The sequence below is a fragment of the Morone saxatilis genome, unplaced genomic scaffold (genome assembly GCF_004916995.1).
Source record: "Morone saxatilis isolate NCDOM2014 unplaced genomic scaffold, NCSU_SB_2.0 Contig17, whole genome shotgun sequence".
NCBI lineage: Eukaryota > Metazoa > Chordata > Actinopteri > Moronidae > Morone > Morone saxatilis.
The window spans coordinates 12,559,253-12,576,931 of record NW_023339729.1 but is presented as its reverse complement, the minus strand read 5'-3'; the positions used below and the strand labels follow the sequence as shown (position 1 = coordinate 12,576,931).

Genomic DNA, 17,679 nt, shown 5'->3' with positions numbered 1-17,679 from the left:
CATAACTGAAAACCGCGAAGTCGGCTGTCCCTCGCAGTGTGCCGTAGTGACGTCACACCCAAACAAGAACCAGTTTGCTGGTGATTACTGTCGGATGGTGGAAACTAAGTAGATTTTCTCTTTATAGCTACATTATATCGCAATGTCTCAGGATCCCTGGTAAGTCATATGTTCGAAGGTTACAATAAATTGGCTCAACTGTGTCATTATTCACAAGAAATAACGTTACTAGCCTTAATAAGTGAAGTTACTCTGTCTGTGTCCTGCTAGCTAAAGTAACGTAGTAGCTAACTTAGCTCTTACCTATAGCTAAACATTCACGTTAACCAAATACAATACCTTGCATTCTCATCAAGCTCTTTGTGGGGGAAATGTAGCATAGTGGTCCTGGATCTGGCCAAGGAGCGTTTTTAGGCATTACTCCTCTATTTACTATTCAGCTTGAACGTTTGTAGCAGAACCGAAAGAGGAAAAAGGCGATGTTAAAGTCACATGATGAATGAAAAGCTTAAGCTCAATCTCTGACGTTTTGCCCAATTGAATAATACAAACATGCTACAATACAACATATTAGCGCTGTATTAAACACTAATGATAGTATTTATGGCACTCAAGCTTTAGTGGCTGTTCATTCAGCTTTTTCAGACACCCAGTAGTTTATTTGCTGAACAACCTTAAACTCCAGCTAGTATTTACTGTATTGTAAGGTATTCTTAAAATACAGTTCTTATATTTTTGTAGTTAAATAACAGATAAGACAATTGTATTCACCCGTATAAATCTGCAGAGCAGTCCTTTGTGTAATTAATTACCACTTTAACCACCTAACTTAAAGTGGGTCTCTGTGTTGCTCTGTGTGTATCTGTGGCTGTTGTGTTTGTTGTGAGTCAGTAATGATGACATCTCTATCCCATTCATTGATCTGTAGGTTACAGAATTATGATGCGACTTGTCGCTTGGCACAGGAAATAGCAGAAAACATTCATGAACGAAACAGGCAGCAGAGAACAGGGGGGAACCCTGCAAAGGTAAGGTGTTCCATTCACAAGTTAACTGGCTTTGCTTGCAAATGTCTCCTGAATTAGTTTGTTTCTTTAGTTGTCAGCTGGTGTGAACATCTTCTGTCTTTTCAGATCAACATGACGCTACGGGCATCGCTGCAGAAGCTCAAACAGAATATTGCCCAGCTCAGAGAGGGGTTGTTGCGAGCCTCATCATCTCGGCGTGTGTATCCTTTTGAGAATGTTTCAGGCAATGGAAGTCATGGGATGCGCATTACATTTTTGGCTGTGCAGTTTCCTTTGCTTGCAGTAGCAGTTATCTTCCTTTAGAGGGAGTTAGAGTATTTTGAAAAGTAACTACTGAAGGGGTTCTGTGTTCATGGGTTAATTCCAAACTGACCCAGTGTCTGGGACGTCCTCTGTCCGCTATCACTGAAGGTGGTTAAAGTAATGTTGACCTTTTGCATGACCTTAACATGGCTTCTTCAGAATGCAGTCAGAAGCTGATAGGAGGCAGAATCTTATTGATGACCTGCTAACCAGAGAGAAGCAGCTCAATGCCACCTTCAAGGGAGACACCACAGAGCCCGAACCTTCCAGGTATTAAAATCAAGTCAAATAATTTCATCCCAAATGAGAGGAAAAGTTAAGAAAGTCAGTCAAATCTCATGAATGGGATCACACAAGGACTACATTTTGACAATAGGATGATTTCATCCATCTTTCAAAGGTTTGGGTGAGTCATAACATATTTATGATTAATGTGGTGCTTGACTTAAATTCATACTACTAGATCATTTAGTATCCAACTACTGTGCCATGTCGCTGCCTCAAATAGTCTATCCTCAATTAGTCTTCAGTTGTGCTTTTCTTAGAGCACTTTCAGTTTGAAAGATAATATGTGACAGCTGGCTTGTTGCTTAAGTAGTTCAAGAAAATATTGGAATATTTCTCCACCCTGTCTGTCACTGTCAGTTAATGTCAGAATGGCCAAACCAAGCATCACCCCATGATGCTTCAGGGAGCATCCTCCTCATGCCACCTTTTGTGATCTTTCTTTATATCTTGTGCTGGACGCCCAATTAAAATAATGAATCCTCATTCTATTGTCTGTGTCCTCGACCGGAGAGGTCATAGGCTCTGTTCTCTGCTTTGATGAGATGTCACTGGTCACTAACTTCCTGTGAAAGTTGTACATCCGGTATGACCCATGTGCCGTGACCTCTCCCTGGGCTATAACTCGGAAGGAAGTCTGTCTGTCTGACATTTTGACAGGGCGCCTAACTTCATAGCCAATTCTTTTTCATTTGGAGATTTGCTCGCTTTGCACTGTTGATCACACATTTGGCACCTCCTGAATGGGCACACACACACACACACATACACTCATTTGTGTGTGTGTTTGTGTGTGTGTTAATGGACAAGGACAGGAGGGATGAGTTTACAGTTTAGAACTCATATTTATGGGGCTAATCAAAGAGCTGTACGCCAAAGCTTATTTCCTCTTCATTATCTGATGTCATGTCAACTTAGGCAGCAGGCAGTCATTACTTTGTGTAATGTTTGACCTGGTCTGGCCCAGGTGATAGTTGTTTGGACAGGAAGAGGAAATGGTGTCATGGGAGAAAGAAAAACTCCTGTACAGTGTAGTATGTCTACTTTCTGGCCATGTTTTTTTTATGAGGCGTAACTGAGATGACAGTAGAATGAAATTACGCATCAGTGTTTCATCAGATCTGTAGAATTTAGACTTTTATTGACGCCTTGATATGAGACTGGCTTTCTCTGATATCTTTCACAAGCTTTGGTTTTGGGATTGATCTACTTAGCGGTGCTTTTCACAGGCTTTCATCTTTTTACAGACCACACACCCAATTACATAAAAGGCTCTTAAAAAAAATCTCAAATGACATTTGCCAATAAACTAGCTTGGCAAACTGTAATCATGTGGTCGTATGGTTTTTAGTTTGCTCAGTGAGACCTAACTTTAATAGTGATATGTGGTGGGTAATTTGGATTTGTGGGTAGGACCCATTCCCACTGTGTGGTCTCTGAGTACAGAATGTGGGAGGGGGTGGATTGGCCATGCTTGGATAATCTAAGCCGCTCTTTTTTTGTGAGAAGTTTGGGTAGAAAAAAAAAGGAATAGAGGTTACAGAGGGGACTTTAATCTATTCCTGAAACAATACATTCTAAGCATCTCCATTTCAGACTAAGCAAAAGAAGGACATGGCGCCTACATTTGAAGGCTTAGTTCACCCCGTTGCCCCTCAGATCCACCTTTCCTCCATTATTCACTAACCTTTCCTTTTGTATTTGATTGCACTGGAAATGGTTGTAATTAGTTAAATCTCGCCTGTCTAAGTCATTCAGTCAGGACCTGGGTGCTCAGGCCCGATGGCGGCAGTCTAGTGCAAAAGATGTGCCTGACTGATTTTGGTGCTCCCCATCGACTGGTTAATTGGATCTTCACACACTGGGCACTTGCATGGAGGAAGTGGAGGGCTGGCACGCAGTTTCAGAGTGATCAAACATGTCAGAGAGATTAGTCCGAATGCCTTGTTTCACCTGCTCCTCTGATGGTATCAGCCTCAGATAACCGGCATTGTGAATGCTCTCAGATTGTTTTACTTACCACTTCAAAAACAGCTTGACAATCAAACATCAAAACCCCCAGAAAAATAGAATAGTTCACTATGCTAGTATTATTATTATTATTTCCGTAGTCACTGATCGCCATGTGGCTCAGTCACTTTTCCTGAGCTTGACCAACAGACGACTTGCTTACAACAGACATTGTTAAATCCAGCCTTACACAGAGATTCTGAACCCGTCACCGCAAGGCAGCCACGGGGGGTGGGGGGGGGTCTGAAACACAGCTTTAAGCTATTAACCAAAAAATAGCTTTTCAACCACAAAGCGGTATTTAGCACAGCATAGTGCAGAGTACTCTCTGGTCTGTCACTTTGTCATGGCAAAGCCTCCCTAGCAGTCCACAGTCCTGTGAGAGATTAACTTGCACTGTTTACACACTGCACAAGCTAATTTGGTATTTTTCGTTTAAATAGCTTAAAAGACAAAATGTGTAAATAAATACTTTTCTCTGTGATCTGAAGAGTTTTGTTGTCATTAAATGTTCAAAAGAGTACAGTATTGAAAAGGGAACATGCCTTGTACAGATGTGTTTGCTGTAAAAGTTGTACAGATGTGCACTGTACGCCTGTCCCAACCAGGCGTATCGGCTGTGTTTACTTATATAGCTAAAAGTCTCTGATGCGCGGTGAGTGTTTTAGATGTGGTCTGGAATGGTGATTGAAAGACAAAAAAAGGCACTTTTGATATCTACGTACTTTCAGTTGTAGTGCGCTGGTGGCTAATTTGTCTTCAATACTTTAACAGCTGCTGCAATGCATTCAGGTAGAAAATAGTAATTTCGTGGTCTCCAAAACAATTTTACATTTTATTTTATTTTTTTGATTAGAAACATTTTATGAAGTAAATATTGTTGTGATGATGTTTCAAAGGTCGATTTTGATGGCTGAAGGGGAAGGGACGAGTCATGGTGTTGCAGCCAACCCCTGGCTGGTCAACGAAACGGAGGAGACCAGGGGGCTTAACTTTGGAGAGATCAAACAGCAGCAACAACGAATCATTGAAGGTAATTACACATGACTGAATAAAGAGTAAATGGAAGTGTCTTATAACTTAACAGACAAAGCACTTTACAGTGTACCGCTCATTCACCCATTCACAAACACACACACACACACATATGCAAGGGGAGGTGCCATATAAGGAGCTGTCTTAACCATTGGGAGCAACTTAGGATTCAGTTTCTTGCTCAGAAACACTTCAACGTTTGGATGGAGGGAGCCGGAGACTAAACTGCAAATTTTTCCTTTTTCTTTTTCCGGTTTCCTGAATCGCTCTGACATGACTTGAACACCCAGACGTTAGTTCACCTGACTCCATGTGACACTTCATTGCTATGTCTCCATTGCGGCTCTGGTTATTGTCAATTTAGGATCAGAGATTCCTGTTAAGACAGTGAAACCAAACCACATGGAGGTTTCTCATCCCCTGTGGGATTTCTGGTGGAGTTGGGTAATGGTGAGCGTATGAACCTGCGGTCATAAAGAAAATTCCAGTGGTAGAGAGTGTGTCAAAATTGGATACCTACAGAGGCCAAATCTTTTCTCTTCTCTTCTTTTCAGCTTCACTCTTATTCCTCTGCACCTTGGCCTGCTGCGGTTATAATAACAGGAATAAGGCTGAGTGGGGTAAAGTACTGAATGACTCACATGTGGCACTGTGAGCTGAGCTGGACCCCAACAGCCTGTCATTCCTATTTCCCAAATAGTTGCGTCATTATAGCACAAGTACAGTATTCTAACTGCTCCCTTCTTACAATAAGCTTTTCCAAATGGGACTGCAGCATTACTTTATTATTCTTCGTCATACCCCACTGCAAAATTTTACATAAATTCTTGTGCGCACTTCTCCTCCATATTGTTGTCTTGCATTTACTTACTGTATTTTTCTTTGTCTTATGTTCAAGTGTATAAAAGTTTTCCATCCTCTCACAGCTCAGGATGCAGGCCTGGATGCACTAGCAGCTGTCATCAGCCGACAGAAGATAATGGGCCAGGAGATTGGCAATGAGCTGGACGAACAGAATGGTAAAGTCTAATTTGCGTGTGTGTCTGTACGTATTCGTCAAAACAAAAATTCCAGACACATTACACACAGCAGTGTGAAAGCAATCAGACATACTTGTTCTGCAATGGAACGACTTGCCTCATGTAACTTGCTGGACAGTGATACTCCCTCACACCACCACACCACTGACATAGTGACTACCAAACACACACACACACACACACACATATATCAACACACACACACCCTCAAACTGCCATTGTCAGAGCAACTGAACTCACATTCAGGTCACAACCATGTCTACCAAGGTATCCTTTGTCACACATCCCACAGAGCAATGTGACCTCTCTCTTCATGCTACTTTAATACGTTGCAAAAACTGTAAGAGTTTTGTGTTCTGGAATCAGATCTGCTCAGAGATAATGGTGCTTTTGAGTTATTTCTGGCTAAATGCCTCTCATCAGTGCAGAAATAGCTTCCATCACAGGTAGAACGTGCCATACAGAACAGAGTGCAGACTGTTTTTAAGCTCAGACAGGCGGCACTTGAGACATAAGACTTTGGGACGATCATCTGTCAACTGGTGAACAATTAGATCCTTTAATGCATCGCTCTCAGTAGACTGTAGCAGTTAATAGGCCAAGGCCTGAGAGTGTTGCCTTACAAAGAGGATGCACACATGTATTCCTGTCATGTTTTTGTAGGGGGGGATTGGTGTGTTTGTCACATGCACTTCAGTAAGAGTAAGTAGACTTTATCTCTTTCTCCACAGCAAGCCAACTTAAAATAGCGTGTCTGGGTTTCAGCAATTAGTTGGATAGTTAATGCTGCTGTTCTGAGTTGCACAGCTAGAAAGAAACACAATGATAAAGCCTGAATCTCAAAAGAGGGATTGTTAGACTTTATAAAACAAATTGTAAGAGTCTAACACCAATTAAAATGAATAGATTTGAATCTTCTTTATTTCTGTTGTAACCTCAGAGGAGATCCCTAATGTGCTGTTTATCTGGAGTTGTCTCCAGTACAGGCAGTTATTGTCTGTTTCTACCCTGATGACCAGCCTCCAGTTGGGAAAAGAAGGCGTTGTACTATCTTGTAATATCCTGTCTGAGCAGTCGTACCCAAACAAGCCCAGAAGTTGTATAACCGAGTGATCTCGGCGTGGAAACAAACGACCTTCCCTTCTGCTGGGAAAGAATGGCAGATGTTTTGTTGACGCCGATGGGAGAAGGGAAGAGAAAGAAAGGAAAGCTGATTGTTTTTTAGCAAGCTCTCCTGTTACCTTATTGAACTAGAGATGGGTGATTGCTCTAGTGCTTCGACTGGCATGTTTTTCTTCTTGTTTATTCAGCTTTATGCCATTGTTTCCAATAATATGAACCTGAATGGGTGATGGGAGAGCTGTAACTGAGAATTACACCATTTCCACTGCAAGTAAACGAGAAGGCGATTTTGGCCCTGGAAACAATGGCTTGTCACTACTTCCATATTTTGACCCACATGACTCTTAAATATACATTTGATGGAAACTCGTTTTTTCTGAAATGGCCAAAAATATTTATGCGACCTGTGGGTATTATAATCAGCTCCATGTGTTGAAATCCAGAACGCAAGCACACATTTTCAGTTTTTGTTTTTTTAAAGGAAAGCATATCATATATTATGATGTTATGATATAATAATATTTAGATATATATATATATATATATACTGCTTACTGCTTATTACAAAATCATGGAGCATGCAGTGTAACCAGGTTACAGACGGTTTTAAGTGTAGAAATTGAATCTCCTCATGGACCAGTCCGAGCTGCTCACAGTCTCTCCTGGATCTCTCTCAACAATTTACGGCCGAGCTTCAGCTTTATACGGCCTGCTGACACCAGTCAGTGATTCACAGGGCCTATGGGGCTCTGGCTTTCCACAGCTTTTCTTTACCTACCTGAGTTTCTTTCTTTTGTGAGACCTTTGCTGCCCCTCCATCTTTCATCTCACTTCCTGTTCTCCTTTGCATCTTTTTAACAGGCCTGTATTTTATAACTTCTTTTCCATTTCTTGCATCGCTCTGTGTCTCTTCTGTATTTTCTCATGCTGAGTAATGGGAGATATACGTATATACCCTAACCCTATATACCCTAACCCTATATATCCGACAGTTTTGTCTTCAGAGTTTGTTGGGCAGGCAAACCAACAGGTTGCTTCCGTTCTTCTTCATCAGTGTTTAACTCTGCGTGGTGTCAGTTGAACAGTATGATCATCCTCCATGGTTGTTTTCACTTTCAGCCTTATGTGTGTTGTTTTAGCTCTGCACTTTTAGTGTTGTTTTACCTGCTTTGAATCTCAAATATACTGATGGTAAACATTCTGGACTCACTATGGGCCATTTACAAATCATCAAATAAAAAAATGGCAATTAGAAACTGAAAATATGTTTTCCCTATTCCTACTAGCCATACCAAGTTACAGTGTAGTTGATTGATTGATCCTGTGTGCCCTGCACCATTCCATGGTGCCCAGTCCATATGGTCTTACAAGACACTAAAGCAACATCAGCCAAGGTGGCCACAATCATAATGTACAGTTCCACAAGTTTAAAAAAAAAGAAAACATTTCATTAGATTACATTTTCATGACCAAAATGTCTTTTCATGCTGGATACAGCAAATTATAATTGCCATGCATTTTCTATTAATCCTACTAAAACAAAAATCTTCTCCTTAAAGATTCCCTTACCCAACATTTCACCTTCAGACAACCAAAACAAATCAGGGTTCTACAATTGGATTTTTTTCAAACAGTTGGTCCGTCAGTTGGTACAGAAAACCAGATTCATCCTCAATAACACCGAGATCTCAGAGAACACATAACCGCTGCTCTTCAGGAATACCTTTTTATCTGCCTACCTCAATTGTCAGTGGTAAGCTACCAGTTCTTAACTGACTTAACAGCAGTAGTATTGCTGCTATGGTATTTATTACAAAATAAAATATATATATATTATATTTCAAGGATGTTTATGAGGCCAGTGTTGTGCCTTGTCTGTTGTACAGTATGTCTTCAGGCTTTGCCACCCTAAAGACGCAGTCCTCACTCTAGCTCTCTTCAGCATAGAATGTAGCTTTTGTTTTCTTGAGTTTTGTATCCTTGTTATCATAGCAGTAACTCTGCATAGATTCGTACTGCATTTAAAGTGCGGCTTGTTCTCACATTGACGTTGAGTGTCATGGTTTTTTGCATTCCAAAAAAAAAAATATGACTGGAATGTTTTTCCTCTAGACTTGTACTTAAATTACTTAGATTATTGTATGGGACAGTTTTGTAGGTGCTGCATTTCTTACTTGTATTAAATGTCAAAATCGACAATCTAAAAAAGTAAGGGGATAGTTTAATGTTTTAGGAGAGGCAAGGAAAATAGATTTAAGTTATAAAGCAGGGGAATGGCAAGGCTCTGTGTTGATCTTGACAGTTGGCGCGTAACCTTGGCGTCCGACTGTCTTTCTGTCTTGTAGGGTTCCTTTTACCCCTGATCACTGTACTGTAGCCGTGTTTTCCTATAAATAGATTAAGCTCTTTGTAGTTTGGCTGCTCAAGTCTAGCTCATGACCCAAGTGCAGTGGGGGTTGCAGTCATTTCCTTTTCAGGGAAACAAATCCGGCTGAGGTCAGCAAGGAAGACGACCCTTTTCAGAGGTTTAGAGATGAACCCAAAGCCCTCAGTTACTCCGCTCTCGGTCTTAACTGGCTCAAAATGGAGTGAAATGTAGAAATGAGTGTGCAGACAGATTACCTCAATTTCAGTCTCTGCTTTATGGCTCATAACATTAATCCATTGCATACTGAAGATTTTCCCATCTTACTTGCCAGTCATAACAAAAAGCGAAATTCAATCATTATTGTTAGTGTGTTAAAATTAGTTAAATGATGTGCTGTCGTCAAGTTTTTTTTTCATATTTCTAACATGATGTTACCAAAGATTAGTATATTTTCATTTCCAAATTAAATGTTGCAGAAAATAGTCCTGCGTATACCAACTGAAATGGCTTGCATCAGCGGTAGTCTCCTTTCCCATTGAGAAAGATCAACATTAATTTCACTTTATTAGTGTTGATATTTCTCAGATTGTGGCCTGGAACAATGACATCAATCCATGTCAGTGTCTTGTATGTGTGAGTGACAGACGGGGGCTGGCTTGTTAAAATTCTCCCTTTTTGAAAGAGGCGGTAAAAGTAGGCTGTCACATTTGTCAGATTTTTCGGCACTACTTCTGAATTGGATTTGACTGGTTGTGGGATATTGCAGCTATGACATACGCCGTGTACTGGAAAAGCTCCTGCCTGCAGTTGGTGTGACTGAAATCCATGTGATGTGGACAGAGATTGAGACACAGTAACAAAGGGCGGATCCCTTTTCAGGTGTATCTCTGTGCTTATGGCCTCACTGACATAAGGCTTAGGCTAGTCCAATCAAGTGAATGAATGATGAGTTCATGTATTTTCCACCACCTCTCTGCATGTTTGAAGTTTAGCAGGAGTTTCCAGCTAAACAAAATCTGCTCCTCAGAGTTCACCACACATAAACCATTCAAATGAATCAAGTGACTGCCATTTGTTCTGTATATTTGTCCTCCAGACCCAATTTTGAATAGACCTCAGACCTCTGACAGCTCTAGCAGATGTGTTCTCGTATTAACTACCAAACCCATGGCCTTTTCGTGTCCTGTTCCATTTTTTTTTTTTCTCCCCCCCTCTCTTTGATAATACTTTGGGCTGCTTGGTATTGCTTAGGCAACTCATATCTTTACTGAGAACACAATAATAACCACAACGTGCACAGTATATCCGGGGCTGGAGAGAAACAGACCCCCATTTGGATTTGAGACCTTCTGGAACAAATTTTAGATAGATGCAAGACATGTTTTCTTTTAGGCACTGCAACAGGTCTGACCACATGTGCGCTCTTGTTTTGTCTGAAACTTGGAGACCAGAAAAGTCTTCTTTTGCATGACACAGTAGCAGCTTCGTCCAGGTTGAATCTTGTGTTGTGTGCAACTCTTTGCTTATTTAACAAACTTTTCTTTCCTCTCACTCACTTACCTTTTGCTATTATCCAAATTAATTTAGCACAGATTAAATTTATATCATAAATGGACAAAACACTGTAAATACTGAAAAGATATATTATAAGAAATAATATGTACAATTACTCTCTTCTTAGGAATCTTGTCATATAAATTCTGAATTCTGGGACCTCAAACCTTTATTCACAGTAAATGCACTCAGACAAGGTAGATAGATGGATTTTTTATTACATTTTGGTATATGGGAAATGTGATGCAGTAACAGTTGTGCAACCAGAGGTTACTGCAGTATGGCTTAATCTCCATATGAAAGCGATGTCAGTTGCATCTTGATACTTGATACAGAGGATGATGCATGCATATTGCAAAGTAGTGTCAGCGTAAAGCAGCTAGGAAGGTTGTTTTTACCAGTCTCTGTATAAATGTAATAGGTCTGTGTAACCAACATAAGCAAAGGAAAATATTGCGTGTTTCTTTATAAGGAATTCAAAATGTTGCCCTGGCACTGCTAATGGGAGCCTCTGACTTCTTCTGCAACTTTTGTAATTATGAGTTATTTATTTATTTGTACTTTCCATTTAGGGATTTAATGTGGCATTCTTGGCCCCCTAAACAGAACACTTTGTCGTTGCAGTGACTCAGTTTGTGACATTTTTGCTAACGGGAGTGTTTTTATAGCACGTTGTCACCCAGCCTGAATATTCTTAAGGTGTGTGTTACTTGTGTTACTTAAGTGTCCTCTCTATTGGTAAGGCAGACGGTAAAGAAACAGAATAGCCTTTGCTCCTCTGGCTAATAATCAGATCACTGATTTTGCTTCAGCCGAGGGCCCAAATTGGACAGCACTAATGACTTCCAAATAAACAGTAGAGTGAGAGGAGAGAGGCACTTAATACCGAGCTCACACTAACTGCTGCAGCGCAGTGACATCAGCAGCGGCCCCCAGAGAACTCAGACCCCTGCCTGCGTCTGCTTTTAGAAACAGCTCGGTGAGCAAATAAACCATGCTAATGATGGCACTCTGCAGAAAGTCAGTGTGGTTAGAGTTGTAGATTGATTTATTCTTTGTTTGATTCGCTCCGTTTGGAAATGAGGCTGGTAGTAGTGAGTAGTGTTTTCCAGACGGCATAGAAATGCAGAAAGTTGTGATGTGATGTTCAAAAGAGTGTTGTCATCAGAGAAATGTCGGGCTTGCAATGAGCCGCAAAAGATTTCGTGTGACCACCAGATTGGCTGACTGGTGCTTGACTTTGTGACTTATTGAGAACTAGAAATTATGGAGGGATAACCCACCCACACCATAATATTCTTTGGTTTCATAAGAAAAATGGCAACTTTAGGCTGCCCTCAAAATGCCTCGGAGAATAACTCATTTAGGATTTTTGTTTGCCTTAATATATATGCCAAATCTCTCTGTTAGTGAATTTACATAACTGACAAGTAGAGGATTTATTTTTATGTTTGTAAAAATTAAGTAATCATTTATTCTAAAATCTAAATATTCCAAAAACTAATGACAAATCTGGCGCTTTACAATTATGCTTGTTTTGTCAAACCAAGAGCTCAAAAAGTATCAAATACTGGTATGAAAAGGAAACAAGCGAATCTTCAAAATACTGTGATATAGGTATAAATATATAGATTTGAATGTTACATTCCATTTAATTTTCTGGTGTCTGCTTTTTCATCTATAACACCAATGGCAGTATCCGAGCTGAGTGAATTTGTAGACTCAAGTCCCTTCATCCTATTTTGTAGAATCCCTGTGTGTAGGGCATATTATTTTATTTTTCATTTCCCCTCAGAGAGTCTTATCTCAGACTCCATATTTTCTCCACCTTCTTGGATTCACAGATATAAATATAAAACCGTCAGTTTGATTCTCATTGATTTTCTGAGCAGGTAAATGGGATCAGTAGAAGTTTCCAATTTGTGACTCATACAGAAATGTTATTAGTCACAATTCTTGCATATTGCCAGATAGAACATCTTGTGGATTTTAATGTAGTGTACAATGTACAGTTTTAATCAGATTCTATATTTAATCAAACCTGCTCCACATTTCCTACAACCCACAGCCACTACAGAGTTAGAAACAGTAATCACAAAGAGCAAATTGCTACATTTCTACTTGTTGAAGATTGTATGGTGGCGGAGAAGTGGTTTTAAAGGGTTTAAATAAATATTCCCACAAGATATCAATCCGTCAGTGTGATGGAATAACAATAGATGGCTAAATGAAGATGCACCACAAGTTACCAGGCCAAACTCTTGTGCTACACATCCTAACCGGGGTACAATCAATCATGAGTCCTTGTGTCCTTATTTCTCTATCTATCCATCCTGACATCCATCTCTGTCTAAGGCCTGTTGGTGTCACACTGATAGAGTTGTGGAGAAGAGGGAGCTAACAATGACAGGAGGGACTTGGGTCACATCAACCACCGCCAAGTGATGAATAATCCAGTTTAGGCACAGCAAGGAAATTAACATTTTGGGACGCTAAGGAAAAACATCTCAAGACATTTCATCAATCACGGCTTGTTTTGTTTTTCTCAGTGGATTGATGTCCCCTTTTAACACGCAGAAAGCGTGGGTTTAGACTTCGGTTTTCTATACTGTCTAGAAATATATCCTGTTGTACCTTTCTTATGCCCCTGGTTGGTTTTATGTCTTCTCTTTGGAGTTTCATATGGATGTCAGACAAATGTGCAGCACTGATTCTTAGGCCCTTTCACTATGTGGAATTTCTTCATGATCATATAATGTGTAATTAGTGACTGATATGAATGTGAAAGTCTTATTTCCAGGCTGTACTAACTATTATATACAAGTTTTCAGTTTAAGATTTATCTCTCAACCATAAAGAGAATACGAATTATTTCTGTATGTAACTTACTTTTAATAGATGCTAGCATGTAGGAGGCTTTCACCTTAGGAGGTTTCCCTCCTTAATGCTTTCTGCTCTAGAAGCTGCAAGCCATGTTAAAGGATCGTGGCTTTGATTTATCCTGATCCATCTGGAATAAATGTGTGGTGGTGACAGTGCTTAGCAGGAAAGGCCCCACATTAAAAAGCCAGTGGCAGAAAGTCTCAGACCGCAGGAAGAAGACCATTGATGTGTGGCAGTAGAAGAGGAGAGTTATGGTGGAGATAACGGTACTTTTAGGCCTGATTTAGCAACAGTGTCCGAATGGAGCAGAGTTGTAGTAGTCACAGCCACTGGTACTATATGTGTGTGGAAGGTTAAAATCTTAATATTCAGTATTACAATAAACCAAATATTGAATGTTATCATGTGTTTGTATTTCCATACCCCTGTGAACTGTGGGATGTCTCAATAAAGACAGAAATCACAACTTTCACACACACACACAACCTTCAGATAATGGAATGATAAAGGCTCAACAGCTTTGGTACCAGTTTCACATTCAAACAACTCGTGTGTAGTATTATTGATGCAAAACTTCCTCGTATTGAGCAGCAAAGGAACAATAAAGATTCTTTAAGCTGTCCATCAAAATATGAAATACATTCTCGTACATGATGTGCATCTCTTCGTATTTAATGGCACCAATAAAATCAACGGCATCTTAACAAGCAGGTGATGGCATCTTGAGAGAGTTTGAAAGTGGTATTTTTTTGTAATTTCGGGTTATTGGTAGCTCAATAGATGACAGATTGAAGCACACTGTGTTGCAAATATACAGAAGGTATAAAGCACATTGGAATGTGGTCGATGTCATTGCATCTGAGAATAATGCACCAAAGTTAATCACAATTTCATGGACCTTGGTGACTCATTTCTGGATGTTTCTCTGTATTGTTGTGTAAGGGATATTATAGTACATTAAGACCTATCCACCACACAGCTCAGTGGATCAAATGATCCTGACTCTGCATGTTTGCGGGCGCTGATGTTTCTTTGGGGGTGTTTTTAGCTTGAAATGGCTAAGGAGAACTCTCTCAATTGAGGCTGTTCAACTCGAGTATTGACTGTTTAGCACAACATTGGTGCCAATGCACTCCTAACAAAGAATGCAGCCTGTTTTGTGGCATAATTTTGTCAGCAAATGAAGTAGACAGGTTTGTTGTGTGTAATTATCAAATTTTCAAGGACAAGATAGCTTTGATTTAGATTTTTAAGAGCTCCCGACTTCATGACTAGTCAAATAAAATCACGAGACTTAATACTACAGTTTTTAAAATGTAAAATACTACCTCAATAATATTAAAACAAGCTCACTACAGTTTATAACTGATCTTTTGACAGCCGCCAAGAAGGAAATGGGACTGTGGGTTAGGGTATCAACAGAGGTGAAACATTTGTGAGATCTCCTTTAAACCCAGAAATTCTCTTAATGGCCTTACCTTCACACACCACAGTAATTGTGTATATAATGGAGGCAGACACCTAGAGAAGCCCAATATACAGTATGATGCATGTGAGGTGTGGTCAGTCCTGCTCAGCTCATCTGTAGACCCGGATCACATCCAGATGTCCACCAACAGGGCTGTGCAGAGACTAGGCGAGGTTGTTTCCCTTCCACTCCCAACTCCATCCATCCTCCACAACACGCACATCCACCATACTGGCAGTCGCAAGCTTTTTCACAAACTATCAATTGTGCATTATCCCTGAAAACGCATACACTAATAAGGATGGGGGGAAAAAAAAATCTAGGGAGCTATGATTTCACCGGTGCTTTCCCACCACCATCTTTAAAGCAGAGGATGACACAACACTTGGAAACAAACACTTAATTAGCTGTGTGTGTTCTTTGAAGGGATTGGTCTTATTACCATGTCTTTGAGTAATCCATCTTGTTAATACTGTCTTAGTGGACATTAGAGGGGGTTTAGCTGGCTTTATGGGTTTTACTGTGATGCTAATACTGTGACCACATATTCTGCAATCTGCTATTATCTATTACGTTAATCTTATATCTATTATATTAATCTATTAAAGAACAAAAGGTTAGCTATTGGACCACACTATGATGCATTATTTCAGTCGTCAGCCTAGGTTCAATGACTTACTTGATAATATTTCTTACCATAACTTGTATTTATTATTCTACAAGTCTTTCAGCTGTGGCTTTTAATGAAAATAAAAAGTTAATTAATAGGATGCTTGGTTTCTTGCCATCTTTACGTGTCATTTTATTTTCTGCCTCACTGAAGTAAAATCATTGGAAGGGTTTTACTTGCCAATACATGTTTGTTATGAGACTTGCTTGACAATCAATTTCAATTCTTATACCACACAAATATGTTGAATGTCACTTTATTCAGCTACTCCTACTTTCTTACTACATTACTATCTACACCGTATCTCACACTTGGATCCAGCAAAGTAGCGATATATACAAAATATACATCACATGTTATTGGAAATGCATTACATACATTGACATTTAGGCCATTAGGCGACGCAGCAGCTTGTTGGAATGGTGGGCCTATACTATCTATCTATCGTATCTATCGTATCTATCCTATCTATCTATTCTATCTTATATATAGGATATATATTATATATTTATATATAATATATATATATATATATATATAATATATATAGTTATCTATATCTATATTATATCTATATATGATAAGATAACAAAGCACAGATATATATCTAAATATATCTATACTATCCTATATATATTACTTCTATATTATAATATAGATATGGAACTATATATACTATATATACTATATATCTATATATCTATTATCTATTTATTTTCTACTATATATCTTAATTATTTATATATATTATATATATTATATATCTATATCTAATATATATATATATACTAATATCTATATATAATATTATATATAGTTATATAATAATAGTATTTATAGATATATATTTTATATATAGATATATATATATATAATATTAGATCAATAATATAGATATATATATATATATAGATATATATAGATATACTATTACTGAAAAAGAGATATTGGGAGAAGAATTTTACCATTGGCCATCACTGTGTAACACTGAATGTGTGGAAATACATGAAGGATATGAAGTATCAGCCATTATACGGATATTTCACAGTCCACTAGTCAGCATTAACTTACTGAATTACCTGCTCAAAAGGATGTTATGATTTAACTGCATTTTGTTTGCACAGCCAAGCCGCTGTTATGTTGTTTTTTTGGGGGGAGATTGCTTAGCTCGTGTGGTATGTGTACAATTTAACGGCATACTTTTGTTGATACTGTGCTGTAATTTTTCCCTGGAGAGCTTTTGCGGGCAGATTGTCCAGGGGAGGCACATTAGCCGTATGTGTTGGTGGTATTGGTGGTTGGGAACCTCTGCAATTTCAGCTGCCAGTTCCTTTGGCTCTGGGCAAAGGATTCCCTGCCATTTAATGGTACCTTAGACTGACTCAGGCTTGGCCCGGCAGGTTCCTTTTGGCTAACGCAAGTGACAGCGGGAACAAATCTCCTCCTCTGTTTATGTAATTGCTAACCACTCCGGTTTGGAGGCCACGTTCAAAGGGCCGACGAGCAGAGAGCTGCCTCGCGTTCCCCTCAGCCTCAGGGTAGCATGGGTCATCCCACATAATGAGTGGAAGGACTTACTTTACAAAGTCTGCCTCAACCCAAAGGCAGCACGTGGTTCCCATTTAAGCACAGGGGGAAGATTGCACCTTCATCTGCTGGGCATTTTTAAGGTGTTTATGTGTGTATGCAAGTGCACATCTGTTCTTTAGCAGTCTGCACTCACTGTGTGTGTGTGTCTGTGTGCACACAGATGAGTGCGTATGTTTGAGAGTGTAAGTGCCTTGTCGGAGTGTGAGGTCATTGTGTTTGTACTGAAAGTCTACACCACATGTCCAGCACATGTTGTCAGGTTGAGACTGGCACACAGGCCATATTTATATCTGCATGAGGAGCTCAGAGGCCACTGGCCAGCC

General features: G+C 39.5%; 1 protein-coding gene across 1 annotated transcript in view; it reads left to right on the top strand.

Annotated features, from left to right (window-relative positions):
- The first annotated feature begins 35 nt into the window (after nt 1–35).
- Nucleotides 36–17,679, top strand: part of stx8 (syntaxin 8) — a 40,961-nt gene continuing 23,317 nt past the window's right edge. Inside the window, exons 1-6 of the mRNA XM_035660240.1 lie at nt 36–159; nt 929–1,028; nt 1,134–1,228; nt 1,491–1,601; nt 4,526–4,659; nt 5,588–5,680. Coding sequence (XP_035516133.1) covers nt 143–159; nt 929–1,028; nt 1,134–1,228; nt 1,491–1,601; nt 4,526–4,659; nt 5,588–5,680 — 550 coding nt within the window. The 5' untranslated portion in view covers nt 36–142. The remainder of the gene's footprint in view (nt 160–928; nt 1,029–1,133; nt 1,229–1,490; nt 1,602–4,525; nt 4,660–5,587; nt 5,681–17,679) is intronic.